At 36.8% G+C, this 16,018-nt stretch overlaps 1 protein-coding gene across 1 annotated transcript; it reads right to left on the reverse strand.

Annotated features, from left to right (window-relative positions):
* Positions 1-5,030: 5,030 nt before the first annotated feature.
* Positions 5,031-16,018, reverse strand: ARRDC4 (arrestin domain containing 4). Its single transcript, XM_021718332.1, has 8 exons — positions 15,931-16,018; positions 11,658-11,724; positions 11,281-11,428; positions 8,990-9,092; positions 7,761-8,017; positions 7,098-7,260; positions 6,384-6,538; positions 5,031-5,989 (listed from the first exon to the last, which is right to left on the reverse strand). Exons 4-8 carry the CDS (start codon positions 9,063-9,065, stop codon positions 5,933-5,935), a joined length of 708 nt encoding a protein of 235 aa, XP_021574007.1. The 5' UTR covers positions 9,066-9,092; positions 11,281-11,428; positions 11,658-11,724; positions 15,931-16,018; the 3' UTR covers positions 5,031-5,932.

The raw sequence follows: 16,018 nt of genomic DNA on the forward strand, positions 1-16,018 counted from the left end.
CTGTATTGAATCAACTCAATAAATCAGTTCAAGCAAGTCCATATATTTGCAGTAATAGCTAATAAAAATAAGCTATAATAAGAACGCTTAAGCAGACAATTAGATGGATTCAAGCATCTAAAATTAAAAGAATTTTTAAAAAACGTGGAGACCTTCATGTTATGGAAAAGTGAGTTCATGTATGTAAAGAACTTACTAACCACTATGTATATGACTTGCTATTAATGTGATCATTATTACTTTGATCTAGAACACCCTATGTCTTTTGGTCATTAAAGATCAAATGGGCTTGGGCAGCATGAAGAAATGCTTATTATTCCATGCAGTGTCTTTGTTTTAAAGAAAAAGATATATTTATGGCATCTACTACCCTCTGTTTACTCATTTAATAAAATTTCTCTGAAACCTCCCTGCTTCTTGTACTATTTGGGGGTAGATTAGTAAGAAATTGGGGACAAATGTTTTCTTTTTCAGCACATTACTGGAAGCAGAAACCTTTGATCTGTTTCTTCTTCATCTTTTTTCTTTTGCTTTCTTTCCTTATTTTTTGCTCTTTCTTTTCTTTTGTAACAGAGCTGAAATTCTTACCTGAGATAGACCCAGTCTGAAGGTAAAGGGTATGAATGAAAAAATAAGAGATAATGGTGTGTGTGTGCGGGGGCGGGGTGGAGGTGGAGAGCATTTGCAAGGATGAGAGAAGCATCTATGTTTTATCTGTTCCCAGTGGGAGATGCTGCCTTAAACATGTCACTTCCTGCCCATGTAAGACATCTTGTCTCCTTGACATCTCCATCAGTGAACACAGACACAAGGAAAAGGTCATGATGAATTCAGTTATAGTGATATTCTGGAAATGGGCACTAATCAGTCCTTTTTTTAAATCTATATCTAACCCCATCACTGTTTTGCTGCCTCCTCTCAGTACCAGCAGATTCATGTCTGGTTTTGGGGAAATATTAGTCTGTATCGGCTTTTATAAAATAAGAGTTCTTCCATCTAGAAAAACTTGATAGTACTTGTTTTATAATACTGTTTCATTAAGAATAAGCACATATTTTGTAATTAAAGACTTTTTCAAGACCAGCCTGGGTAACAGTGAAACCTCATCTCTACAAAGAAAAAAAAAAAAAAAATTGGCCAGGTGTGGTGGCTCATGCCTTTATTCTCAGCACTTTGGGAGGCTGAGGAAAGAGGATTGCTTGAGCCCAGGTGTTTGAGAACAGCCTAGGCAACACAGCAAGACATCATCTCATTAAATGAATGAATAAGAGATCAGAAAGAAGTAACCCCCCATAAAACTTAGTACACAAACACACAAGGCAAACTCTTTTCTGCATAATTTTCACAATTTATGTTATAATTTATCAGATTCAGAATCCCAATATAGTTTCTTCATGTTTTATAATTTCATCACAGGCATATCTTGCTCATTTATAATGCGATAGCTTATTTCAAGGCAAAATACTTCAAGTATTTTGACAAGTTAAAAATAAGCCCCTACAAGTTTCTGTAAATCTGCATTTATATATTTTCTACATAAAAAGTAATTCTCAAAACAAAAATATTTACAAGGATATCATGTGCATATAAATGGTTACACAGTTCCTTTACAAAATGCAAAGTAAAATGCAAATGCCTCTAAAACACAAAGGAAGAAAACTATGTATGGAGCAATTTATGTGGATCTTAAGGGGTGTAATGCTTAGTAAAAAATGCCAGTCTCAAAAGGTACAATTTTATTTATCTAACATTCTCAAAGTGACAAATTATAGAGACGGAAAACAGATAAGGGGGTGGGCTGAGAGAAGGGAAGGAGGGAGGTAGAGACTGCAGAGGGACAGCCCAAGGAGTTTCTTTGTAGTGATCCAGCAGTTCTGTGTCTTGACTGTGGTGATGATTTTACAAACCTCTACATGAGATAAAAATGTCATAGAACTACACACAAAATCATACACAAGAAAAAAGAGTACATGCAACAACTGGTGAAATCCAAGTAAGGTCTCTGGCTAATTGTATTGTTAATGTCCTGCCAATGTCAATACATTGTCAATGTTTTGCTAATGTACTATAGTTATCTCTGGGGAAGACTGAGTGATGGGTACACAGGACTTCCCTGTACTTTTATTGCAATTCACTTAAGTCTAATTATTTCAAAATATAAAGACAGAAACATACATCTCGTTTCAAAATGGATTCCAGCTACTAACTACACTTGAGAAGCAATTTAAAGACTAGCGTCCTTCCAGGAGGCAGGCTTTCAGCTGTAAACATCGGAGACTCCTGATTTACCTAATCATATGCTTAAAATCCAGGTCTGCAACTCTCAAACTATGCAACTGAAAGCAATGGCTGTTTCCATTTCTTCTACAAAGTTGTAGAATCAGGAAATCTCATAGTAAGCAGGGACCTCACAGAGAATTCAGGTCAAGCTCTCAATTTACACTTTCTCTGGATTTTGGTGTCATTTGTAACGTGATGGTTTTGTCCTAGTTTCTTTGTAGTGTCCTGCCTAGTTCTAAATTTTATAACCCACAATTTTCCAATGTAAACTACAATTTTGATGGCGATCTTATATATTTGGCCTCCATATTTATTGCATGAGACAAATATTTCAATTTATGTTTATTACAAATGTGGATATAGAAACAACCTATTTATTATGTAATGTCATCTCATATTAAAAACAACTGGAAAGGGAAACTAACTCTTGATCTTAACTAAAGTTGTAATTTTTCAGGTCACAGGGTCTGGGCAGTTTTCCTGGGATGACATACCATCACATCTTCCTTGTACAAAACATATTGCTTGCATTCACTTGAGTATTTATGTAAAAAAGGAGGGGCTTCACTTAAGTCAATGCGTGCCAGTACGGGTCCCTTGACTGCAAACCACACCTGCTAAATAAATCCTGGCGAGATTCTGGTCACTTACCTCAGGAGGCTTTAGAAAGTAGCTGTTATGATATGGGAATAAATGATATTTTCTCTTAAAAACCAATATAGCTTTGAGCTTCCTTAGTCATCTCAACGACTTTTCTTCATGGGATGCTGAAAACTGATTACCTTGGAAACTGAGCTCACTATAAAAATAAGCTCAGTCTCCCTGGGCTGTGCCTTGCCTCATGACCGCATGCAAAGAGAAAAGGATCTTAACAGCAGTGACTTTTTTTTTTGTATTGATTTCCCTAAGTCTATAATAATTTAAACTAAAGCAAACAAACAACAACAAAAAAAACCACTGGCAACTCAGAGCATTAATGTAACGATTTTATTAACAAAAGGAACCCATAGGGTTCAAACAAGAGTACAAAATACAATCTTTTTTTTTCTGTGGGTTACATTTTTAATAATAAAAATAAAAAAAGCTTTCATAGTTAACTTATCAAAAACATAACCTCTGCCTGTTGAGTTTTTTATTGTGCAAAATGAAAACATAAAAAGTACAGTTTTTCCCACAGAAGGATTTTGTGTGCTAAAAGATGCACATTTTCAATTTCAAATTTTTGCTTTAAAAAAAAAATTCTAAGGCCACGTTTTTCTGTTTTCTCTTTTTTTTTTTTTCAAGCTAAACAAAAGCAAGAGGAGAATAAACAAGCAAATAACAGCTGCTAAATGTTTATCTTCATTCTCAGGTATTTTCTGTTCCATTGTAGAATTTTCTACAAAATAGTATCTTCAACCTACCACTTAAGGTCAGTTATACCAATATCAATTCAATAAGGCAAGTCACACCTTTTAACTACTCTCTTAAGTACTACAAAGTTAGCTTTGCTTCAGTTTCGCAGGGGCACTTCATGATTTCTCTGGTAAAGACAATAAAAGAATCCTAGTGAAGGATTCCATTAAGTAATTACTTTTCTATATGGAGCAAAATAAACTTTCTCTCTCCTCCTGTTTCTTTCACTTTGTTTTGGTATCATGGAGATGGACAATGTCTTCACAAGGCATATAAACTACAACTTATTAGTCAATAAATAGTTGAAGACAATCTTTCCTAAAGTAAAGATAAAACTGTTTAGACATCACTTAAACACACATACCTGCTTAAAGACACACAAAAAACAAAGCCAAAAAACCCACTAAACCAAATCAAGGAATAGTTTTGTGACAATTCCAGTACCAAAATTATTGGCCTAGCAGCTATGCATTGTGATTTTAAACAGTGGCTTACAAAGAGAGAAGTATGCAAGATGCCTCTACCATGATTACAGAGACAGAAGTATGCCCTGAAGGGTGAAAAACAACATTTACCTAATGTTTGTAGAAAAATCCCTGATCACATGGTCAACTAATTTTTAAATACAAAATTTAACCTTAGAAGAACTTTTCTATTTTTAAGTAAATATACTGAATGAAAGATAAATTAGTCATTCTGGTGTATGAAGTACAGTATTCTGCAGGGAAAGCACCAGGGTTCCTAGGTCAAACCCTTAGGACATGGACAAAACCAAAGTACTCAGCTGGTCCAAAATCTCTATCATGGGAATACCTATCCCCCTTCCACTTAATGTCCAGAAATGTTCTTAGCTCATGGCCAATAGATTGGAGGAAAAGCAAGTGAACATGTGACTATGAGTAGTAGGGGAACAGGAGACAGTAAAAACACTGCTCAGACTTTTAGCAGCAACATAATCCTGTTGGTCTGAATATCCTGAGGTTAAATGATAATAAAATATTGCACCAAAACAATAAAGAAAATCACAGTTTAAATATAATTACTGAAGAATTGGAATAACAATGTACAACGGCACTGAATGCCATCAGTAGACTTAAGTCTCTTAACAAGAATCAAGTCTGTGTCTTTAAAACATGACATTCCTAGCCTCTTGTGATTCTGCGTTTATCCTGAAATTCCCTTAGGTATACATATATTTACTTCCATTTAATGTTAATCTTCTGAATTTTTCCCTTGGTCCAGTTTCAGATTGAGTGATAGGTGGAGATGAGACTGCTACTCTAAGTAGCAGAACTCCAAAGAAGACTGATCGGGTCTAGGGTTTTAAAAACATATCTGGTAACTCCACTAGAGGTAGGCTAAAAAAGGCTTTATGCATTTGTTTTTTTGGACTGGGTAGTTATCAAGGCATTCATCCTGAAGATCCAACTTCCTCACCTCTTCTTTCCCTAATGTGCTCTTAGGTAGATAAGATATAAGGAAAATCAAACACATATCCCATTAAAGTACTTAAAGGGGGTAAGATGTATAGCTTTCAACAAAAAGGTGTTTTCATATTGAAAGTCATCTTTCTCCTTTGAACTGACAAGTTTTTCAAGAAATTCTTTCTTGGTTTTACAATACTGTATAGCCAATTTATAAACTACATTTTAACCTACTACTGAAAGAGTGAAAACTGTATTACTTCATCAGGACCTCATATGATCAGGAATCAAAAGATACTTTTGAAGACTTCAGGCCTGAATATGGTAAGAAATCATGAAGACCCTGAAACCTGAGGGTCTCACTTTGTATTCAAAGCAGGCCATTCTCCTATTCATGCACACCCTTGTCCTGTTACCTCTCCAAAATCAAGTCTTCTCCCATAGAGTCCTTATCACCTTAAATTTAGAATACTTTTGTTCCACTTCTTAAAACACTCTGGGAACTCTCATAGTGTTTCCACCGTTTACAGATTCCTTTCTCTCAGGTCAGCGCATGCACGCCTTCACTTACTCTATCACCATCGGGACTTTCATTACATTCTGTGACTCACATCTTCATGCCATCCTTTAATGGAGTTATACAACCATCGTGTAAACTTGTGCAACTATCCTGTTGGCCCATTAGAAAGTTCTTGTATTCTTTAATTTCTGTTGCCTTCAGTCTTGGTGTTCATTTATGTTCTAAAGTTTATCTTCCCTCCTTTCCCAAAAAAACAGAAGGAAAGAATCAACATTCTAATTTGATGATGAACACGGTGATTTCTGAAAGATGTTCAGAGAATGAAGGAAACAGGCTGGGTATCTTCTACATCACTAGGGTGTGGATCAACCTGCAAAAAACAAAAAAGCAAACTGAGATTACTTTTATACCAGTCTTTAAAATTACTCTAATATTCTAATATCTATCTCTAATTACATGATGGTTGTAAGCCAAGTTGGTCAAAGCCTATTATTAATAAGTTCCAGCAGGCTGTTTAGGTTCTCTGTATTATTAGGCCACATAAAACACCTTAAAGGCAATCAGTAATGCTATATATGATGCCATAGGTCACGTGGAAAATGTGGTGAATGAATTGGTAGTAATCTATCACCACTGCAAAAACAAATTTATATGCATCCCCTACTAATTATGGGTCATCAAGAGGTACGTTAGTGAATGGCCCACAGCAACTGATTATTTGAAAACAGCACAATATGAGTCAAATTTTCTTTTGCTTTGTTTACCTCTGAATAAAGAGGTGGAGGCTGAAACCGGAATTCTTGTATGCAGGCAAACATAGGACAGCACACTTCTCCCTCACAGTTAGGAGGCTGCGGGTAAGGAGGAATGTGTCTTGAAAATTCTTCCTCTGATACCACATCTGCATAATTTGGTGGTGCTGAAATAGAAGTGGAGTTGGAGCTAAGAAATCCATGCAAAAATAAATTAATCTCTTGTGAACTCTTAAAAAAATAAGAAATTTAACTAAATTTCAAAATAAAAATATGGCATTTCTCCTCTAATCATCAGTTTTTGTGCCCATTACAACAAAGAATTTAATAGGTTCTGTTTTTATTAAAACTACCAAAATATTGATTATATTCTACTTCTTTTGAGATACATCTGTTATAGTCTAGGTAAACAAATATCACTGAAATATAGCTATAGAAAAGACATAACACTCTACAGTTTTACTTTGACGATTTTTCCTTGTTTTACTATTACAAATCAAATTTTATTCAAATTTTATTCCTGAATCTGCCATCAGCAACTTTGTGTCCTGGTTAAGTTAAACTTTCAAGGCTCTGCCCAGAAATAATGTTTTATAATTTTCTGGTAATAAGTAAAATAAAGATAGCTGTAGAAGCAGTAGTACTCAAAACTTAATAACTTATATGTCCTGTTCTAAGGTATTTTCTATGTAAAACTTCATTATGAAAGAACTTCAGATATTTTACCTTCAGGCCGTTCTGGCAGGGTCAGTGTCAACCAGCTCATATCCATACTGAACTGGCTGGCAACGCTGGAGTTTCTGCTGCCAAAACCATTATATGGAATAGTACCAATCACTAATGGCAGTTCAAGCATCAATTTTTTAGCACCAGGAATGTGAATGTATACCTAATATGCCCCCCAAAAAGGAGAAAGGTACAAATATAAGTTACACCTCTTAGTAGAGAGCCTGTTTAATTTCTTTTTTCAAAGAAACAAATGCCTTTTGTTACCTGCCACCACCCCACCATTACAATTCTAAATTGTCCTGACTAAACAAAATGAAGCATACACAAAACACAGGGAACTCTGTAATAGGGAATTGTGGCCTTAACATACTTCACTGTAAGTTGGCAAGGTGTACGTAATTATTATAGAAAATTAAGTATGTATCTTCATTATTACAAGCACCCCTTGCTGAACCTCAGTTCTTTGATGTTATTTTATTCAAACCCTTGGGAAAGATAGTTTTTGATTAAAAACAAAGGCCAGTCTTCACATATTCCACAACTGGTGGTAATGCTGACATTAAATTACATTTTCCCAAGTAACTGTACACATGCACATTAACATGAGACCAGCTATTGCTCCAATCCACATATTTTTTACATTAACAGAGCTCTGCTTACAGCTAAGGAATAGTCCACTCTGATAATACAGCAATCCAGGATGGACGGAGTAACAGGTGGAATTTTTAGAGTTTTCCCGTTCCATGTGTCAGTGCTCCCAGAAGCTATGTGGTTTCCTCGCACATTGGCAACCATGTGACGGACAGTCTTAGTTCTTCCACTAGCCAAATATGTCTGGGTTTGGAAAATAGCGGCCTTGGGAACAATCAGACGAGAGGAACAATTCTCTATTTCTGCATAGATTGGAATAGCTTCTCCTAAAAAGAAAACAAAAGCAGGGAGGATTCAGACATCTTTCAGTATATTCTCTCCACAATGGAATATAGCCATTGTCAATTAAAGCTGAAATGTTCCAATGTTACTTTAAAACAAACTGAGAAGTCCTGATGGAAAACGCATTGCAAATCTGAGCCAAAGAAATGAAAATTCACTGCTGGTTTTCTATTGTAGCAATATTACATTAGCAATTCTAAAGATATGTAAATGACCAGTATCTAGATAAATTAAGATAAGACATACAAATAAATGATTCAGTACTATGTTAAGTATAAAAGATCACTAACAAACTCATTAGTGCCTATCAAATTAAAATCTGCCCAACAGGAGAACAAAGCCTTTGCTTTTAAGGAATTAATAATGTTAAGGTACAAATAAATCAATGAATGGGGTAGGCAAGTTTTACAACAACATGCATCCACACCCTACCATTCCATACCGCATTCCTTTTCAACAAGCCAGAATCCTGGGCGAGCACCAAACACACTGCTGGAAATGGGTCCTTCACAAATGGTAGTTTTAATATCAACTTGACTGGTTTGTTAATGTTAATGTTCTACATTCTAGTACCATATATTTGTGTATCTCAAGCCAGCATGGAAGCAGAATGTCTAACAGCAGTTCATACTACAATAGCTCCTGAGTGACACAATTCTGGACATTCTTTTGCAACATCAAAATAAGATGCTGGCATTTTCCCACTCCTCCAGTTTTACTCTCTGTTATGGAAACAACAGAATTGAAGTCAGAAAACCCTGAGTCTTACTGGAACCTACTTATCCATTTAAAAATATTTAAATATTGATTATTTATGTTAAAAACATTTTACTATTGTTCATGCTGTAAAATACCATATACTTCATACATTACAAAACATACAGTTTAAAAATCACTTACAATTAACTAATAAAATCAAAGAATCTTTCATGAAGACTTTCAGATATTCTGCTTACCATTACAGTATCCCTTTCTTTCAATTTTGGCACTCAGCGAGACTGGACCGGAAGTGAAAAACCAACAGCCAACCATTTTCTCTTGGGTTTTCAATACAGGGGTCTTGAAAATTTCAAATAATAAAATGACCTTAATTAAACCACTCTAAAGAACTCATAGACGTTAAAAATGTATCTTTCTTCATAGAATAGTTGTGAAGAAATACCTACCGAAAAACAAACTGACCTTTCTTATCCTTGTGTAACATATTAGGCAAAATATGTATTGAAACACAGAGTGTTAAAACTATTCTCTTTTGCCTGAGCCCGTGGGTTCGAGACCCGCCTGGACAACTTGGTGAGACCTCATCTCTACAATAAATCAAAAAATCAGCCGGGTGTGGTAGCACACGCCTGTAGTTCCAGCTACTTGGAAGGCTGAGGTGGAAGGATCGCCAGAGAACAGCAGGTCAAGGCTGCGGTGGCCGGGAGCGGCCATTGCACTCCAGTCTGGGTGACAGAGTGAAACTCCAACTCAAAAAAAAAACACCAAAACCTATTTTTTTTTTTTTTTTTAGGAAAACTAAGGTGAATTTTCAGATTCAAATTAGCATATCATCCTATTTTACCCTGAAGTTATTATATTTCTAGGAAATGATATGCTGTTTTTTAAAAAAGTAATCAAAAGCTCTATTAGTACCTATAAACATGACAGAACTAATTTTTTTTAAAACTCTACATACAGATCAGGTAAAAGGAAAAATGATATAAAAATTAATACTCAGAATGTTATATTTATTTTGACATTTAGTCACTGAAATAAGCAGTCTTTTCCCCTTACTTTAAAATGCATCATCAGGCAGAAATTTCAAGTGTCCTTAACTTGAAATGGTTTTCGGGTTTTGTGTAATAGTGTTTACAAATCTGAAAAGGTTATTAAACCCACTACTTTACTACATTAGTCTATTCTACTCTGTTGTATCAAGATAGATAAAACAAGATTTAAAATATTCAGTTTACAAGTTGCATACACCAAAAGCTTCCTATAAAACCCAAAGTTATTTGCAGTTTACTTATTTATAGAAAGAATAGTAAAAAATAGTGTTTGTTTTTGGCAGAAACAAAACCCCTTTAAATCAATTTCCACAATGGTCATAAAGACCTTAGAAATATTTAGCTTACCAAGTCTACGTAGTTTTAAAAAATGTAAGACATAGCATCACCAATTTTCACCAAAAAGGTTTTTAAAGTAGCTGTTAAAGTCATAGCTATAAGCCAAATCAGCTGGGTGCTGGCTATTTTATGATTTTGGCCACAAGAGACCACATAACCATAGCATATTTGTCTTTTCATAAGCTAAAGGTGAACATTAAAGTAAATTCTATTTCTTTTTCATGTGAAAATAAGAGCTAAACAACTTTTTTAACTGCTGGTTTTTTCCTTGTCTTTAAAAACACTGGTTAGAAAAAGAAACTTCCAACACTAAAAATACATCTTTGTCACATCAGTATCATGATGGAAAGTTTAAATTATCTCAGTATTTTCTATGAAGTAAAAAAATGATTTTTTTTCTTCATTTAAATATGAATGAAGAACCATTAGGTCCTAGTAGCTATCATGAAAGTACAAGGTATAATTTTATATTATTTTGATAATATGGGTTTAGATAAAAGAATCTAGCTCATTAGCTCCCATCTTGCCTATTCTGTTGTTACTTATAGCCTGATCTTTCTTATCAGTCTACAGTATTTCTGGTGATTATTAGAAGTTCAATGCTTTAATGTGGCCAAATCTGTCATAAGGAAATGATAAGTGAAAGGATCTCAGCGGCAGCTGCATGCACTTACTTAATGTTAGAAAATGACATGCAAAATGGAAGGATACATAGCATAATGGCCTGAGTTTCAATAACAGGCTGAGCATGATTAATACTCTTCCATAATTACTGTTCCTCAACCTGCTATTATTGAGGAGTTTAGAATACCCCAGTCCTGTAAATGTGGCCGCTCTGGTAAAAGTAACTACTCTCTGTGTGTGCATTATTGTTATTAAGCCTTATTAATGCATTTCAAGCCTGTGTAACTTTTTGGCAAAAGAAGCCCTGAACAGCAGGGACATAATCAATAGTATTAACACACACAATTGTAATTTGTCCAACCTAGAATCATATATTTATAGTGAATGCTTTTGGGTTACAAGATTGTATTTTGTAAGCCATCAGAAAATGACAGGACAGATTATCACTAAACTGGCTAAATATAGATACCACTATAGAAAGGAAGGAGAAAGGGAAGGAAAGAGGAAGAACTTACTAATAATGCTGGTGAGTTGACATCGACATGACTAACAACCTGGAGTTCCCGCTTTACACTCTGATCAGGTATCTTGGGTCGTTCCAAAATTGCCCGCACACAGTACTGAATGCTTCCATATTTCCCAGTAAATGAGGTGACCAAAGGTCTGAAATAAACCAAAGACATTAATTTACAAGTTTATTTTTAAGTTAAACAAAATCAGAAAAAGCATGGTTTAAAATGTTGTTTTATGTTGGGAAAAAAAATAGAATAAGTCTATTTATAGATATTCAGTATGAATGCACACACCTGAGAGTCAGAAGGTACCTGCTACCAATACATTTGGATGAATATATTGCAGGGGAAGAGAATCGCAAAATTATAATTTCACTTACTCAGATGGAAGTTGAAAACGAAATGGAAATTCATGTTTTCCAGGCTGTAATAAAATGATGCCTTCACCTATAAGAGATTACATTTTATTTTAACTAAGCTTAGCATTAGGTAAAGAGTTCTCACAACCTAAATCATAGTTTATGAGGGAGGTTTTCCTGGCTATAAAATTTAGTATACTTCAAAAGTTCATTAAACAGATTTATATAATTAAATTTGAATCAGTTTTTACCAAGTAACACACAAACATATACACACAAACCTATTCCATCCTCAAATAGCCCAATTTCACAAGTAATGTTGCAAAAGAATGTCCAGAATTACCACAAAGCCCCCAGAGCTCCAACATACATACGTATGTGCATACACACAGGTATATGTGTGTATATTAAAAAGATCAAAATTTTTTACCCCACTCTATTAAACTGACATAATATACCAATATAAAATTGGACCAAAAATGAATTTAGCAAAAGATAACTTTACTTTGAGTATACCATAAAAATCACACTATGTATTCTTTAGGCAGAGATGAAAAAGAAAGTGCAATATTATGCCTTTTAATAGTGGGTGTAATACAAAACTGCCAAATTAACAAGCTAACAGGTAGTTACCCTTGAGCTCTACTGATTAATAAGGTTTCTTGGTAGTTAGCTTGTAATATACAAAAGGCTTCACCAAGCACAGTCATGGCCCTTTCCCCTGCTTTGGGTGGCCATCTCCCTTTTATTTCACACAGAGAAAGGCTTATCACTGATTGTAAGAGGGCCAAAATGCAGGGTTTGGATGGACCTTATAAGGTCAGAGGTCCCGCTGAAACCTCTGATGAATGTGCATAGACAATACACGCAACTCAAATCCAAAGAAGACTCCACGGTTTTCAGTGTTGGTTGGGTGGCTCTCCAGAGATACTTATACTCTCCTTTCATTTTCTGCTCATATTCAATACTAAATTCCCTCATTGTGGCTAGGATAAATAAGATGAAGAAAGGGTAAGCAAAAAGAGAGAACTTTGAGACTGGCCAGGTCACCTGATCTAAAATTAAGATTTCTACTGTATCTGTTCATTTAAGAATTTTTTAAAGGGTAAAAATCAACAGTAAAATGGGATTTTTTTTCTTCACTTAATTATTAGAGTTTTATGACCCTAAACAAGTCAGTTAACACTTCAATCTTATACTTTTAGGAAATAGGAACACATTATTAAATGTGTTTTGAATCATTAAGTCTTCTGAATCTATTTTCAATTTGCAATGTGTAATACATTGGTGTTTGGGGAAAAAAGGAATGTATCTGCCACTTAAGTCCATCTGAACAGAAATACTCCACAGGTGGGTGACTGGAGATAACACAGAAAAAGCACAAGTCACAGAGACATGAGATCGTGCTAAATGACAGTGACAGCGTGAGTCCCAGGGGCTCAGGTGGCTCAGGAGTGCTACAGCAAAGCTACAGCACTGGAAGGCGGGAAGCCTCTCAACTTTATAGCTATATCAAGTGAAAGGCTCATGGCAATACCAAAGTTCCTGAGAGAACTTGACTGATGTTCTAATTTGTAATTTTTAGATTACAGAATATGACCAGGTATTTACAACTGTTTAAAAACGTGGATTTCACTTGAGTGCAAAATGTATAGTGCTTAGAATTCAGGCACTATTAATAATCCTCAAAAGATCAGAGGCAGGAAAGGAGAAGAGGCACTTGTACCCAAGTAATGATCATAACATGCTAGAATGCAGAGCATCCATCCACAGAGGAATGTGGATGCGCCTGACACCTTGAGAACCTGAGGGCTGGAATGGAGACAAGCAGGAAGGGGTTTAGATGAAAGGAACAGCACGAGGAAGGGCATACCTACCAGGCATGTGTGGAGTTGCCCAGGATATTGGAAGTGGATAAAAGAGAGAGATGAAGTTTCTCCCTTATAGGACATCAAATAAACATAGGAACTGTGTCATTTAAAATGAGCCCTTCAGTCATCTCAAAACATAAACAGGAAAAAAAAATTCAAAAAAAGATAAAAATGGGTTATAGTATTTAGGATCAAATCTTTGTTTACTTTCCTTCTTTTTAATTTTTATTGTTTTTAATTTAAAACTTTCACAAGCTTCTTCTGTTCTCATGGCTCATTACTTCTATCCTATATACAGGGTTACGAAGTCACAGGAAAATGTTTCATTCACCAATGGTTTTATAGCTAAGTTCATAAAGCTCTGGGATTTAGAAGACCATTACAGAAGCACAGACTGGGGCTCAGGTAGGGTAAGGGACTTGCATAAGGCCACACTGCTGGTGGGTGACCAAGAACCGAAACCAGCTCTCTGGTTCTGTCTTGTCTTTCTATTGCAATTTCTAAAAAAAAAAAAAAAAGAAAAGAAAGAAAAGAAAAATTGCAAACACAATGATAGCAAGTATTTGAATTTGATTAACAATGTCAAAGAATTATCTGAGGGTATTTTTGAAAATAGATCCAAGGGTCACATTTCCCAGAAATCTAGATTTCTACAAATCTTTTTAGGTGATTAAAACACAACCAGGTTTTGTAATTAACTGACTCTGAGAATCTAGGACAATGTCAAGTTACTATCTTTTTCAAAACTATCAATATTAGGGGCTATTTTTCCCCACTCAACTAAAAGAGATTATTATTTTAAGTAAAATATAGTTGATGCCAATAACTGTCATGATACATCCTAAAACAAGTTGAAGATTTTCAAATTATTTAGGTTTAAACATACCATTCCATCAGAGTGAAAAAACAGGATCTGATTTGTGATCAAAAAACGATGTTAGCTCAGATTTTACCAAAGCAAATTTTCATTGCTAACCCCAGATTCCACTACTTTTAACTTTACATCTATTTACTCAGTAGTTATGGACCCAGAGATTCAGAGAGACCAAAGTCCTGGACAAAAATCAATTTCTGCCTCTCTCCCATGGCTCTTTACTCCACTCAGCCATCTTGAAAATGGGTGTTTTCTATGACCACTGGGGGAGGCAGGCACCGGCTGACCCTGGAAGTCATACTGAGGAAAGGCCATGAAGGCAGGTAAGGACTATCACTTAACACACTATTCCAAATATGGCTCTCCTCACTACAATTTTGGGGTCACTCAGATTATCACATACCTTGAGAACCCGACTGTGCCCGCAACAGGATAAGGCAAAGCCACGCGGCCTATTTTATGGTAAGACATAGCAAGGACTAAGAATATAGATAGAAAGTTTTAGTCTTCAAGGGGCGAGAGTGTGTAAAGTTATGTTATTTGATAGATGAAAATTGATGAGGCAGAAAGATAAAAGTTTAAAATAGTTTCCACCTACTGCAAGAAGGCTAAGACCTATGGTTCTTCGAAATGTCATGATTAAGAGGACCAATTTTTGTACCTAATGTTAACAGAACACCCATTCAGTGGGTCCCCACATGGGTACTTCTGAAAAAGCCCACACTACTAACTGAACTTCACAAAAGTGAGCAGAAAGGGTCTTTCAGAAATGCCCGGATGGCACTCTCTAAAGACCTTTTGAGGGGTTGGTGTGGAAGGTGGTAGAGAGAGACTAGAAGAGGAGAGGGGAAAAGAACCAAAAACCCACGAAGATGCCAAGGAACCAAAAAGCAGCGATATCAGGAAGAGGCCCTCTTACGAAGCTGCCCATTCCCCAACAGAAAGAAACCCAAGTATTTCGGTCAAGTTCAGAAATACTTTCTTTGAACCCCTACCCCTCAGGAACTACTTCCCTCTTCCCAAGACCGAGTTTCTGCTAATTCATCATGAACCCAAACGTGTCCAGGTCCGGGATGGGAAGAAGTGGAGGCCATAAGCCCTGGACACCACAAAACAGAACCTCGTGGACTCCAGTTTCGCCCTCCCTCCTTGGGCCAGTGACAAGACCAGGCGCCGCAAGTCTCCACTGTCCAATCACAGGTTCCCATGGCAACCGACAGCCCACTCCCTCCGCAGTCCTAGAAGCTCCAGAGACGCTGGTACTGCTCAGGCCCCAGAGAGCCAGGGGCGGGGCGTCAGGTAGAGCCGCGCACCCAAAGCGCGGCGTCCCTCGGTGACCGTGAGGTTGGCCGGAGTCGTGGCTACTACCCCCTACTCACCTGTGACCCACACCGAGGCTCCAGTCGCTCCTGGGACGGACCCCCCCCCACTCCGGAAGCCTGCCCCGGGCCCACGTGCCAGGTGGGCAGACTGCCCGCGCGCCCCCTCCCAGGCCCTCCTTAGCTGCCCGCGGCTCGGCGGGGAGACCCAGGCGGCGGCCCGCGCTTACCGGCCGGGGGCTCCCGCAGGCTCAGGCGCACGTTCAGGTACTCCACCTCCGAGCTGGCGGCCGGGGCCGCGGCGCCGGCAGAGGCGCG

This window comes from Carlito syrichta, unplaced genomic scaffold, assembly GCF_000164805.1.
Source record: "Carlito syrichta isolate Samal-C Ts95f unplaced genomic scaffold, Tarsius_syrichta-2.0.1 Scaffold312088, whole genome shotgun sequence".
NCBI classification, from domain to species: domain Eukaryota; kingdom Metazoa; phylum Chordata; class Mammalia; order Primates; family Tarsiidae; genus Carlito; species Carlito syrichta.

Bases quoted from the DNA above. Each gene is read 5' to 3' on its own strand.
- ARRDC4 (XM_021718332.1), bottom strand. From the start codon at position 9,065: ATGGTTGGCTGTTGGTTTTTCACTTCCGGTCCAGTCTCGCTGAGTGCC. The intron at 7,261-7,760 runs GTAAGCAGAGCT...GGGGCATATTAG, and splicing joins GAGTGGACTATTCCTTAGCT to GTATACATTCACATTCCTGG. The intron at 5,990-6,383 runs GTAAACAAAGCA...TGTTTTTTGCAG, and splicing joins CTCCACCTCTTTATTCAGAG to GTTGATCCACACCCTAGTGA.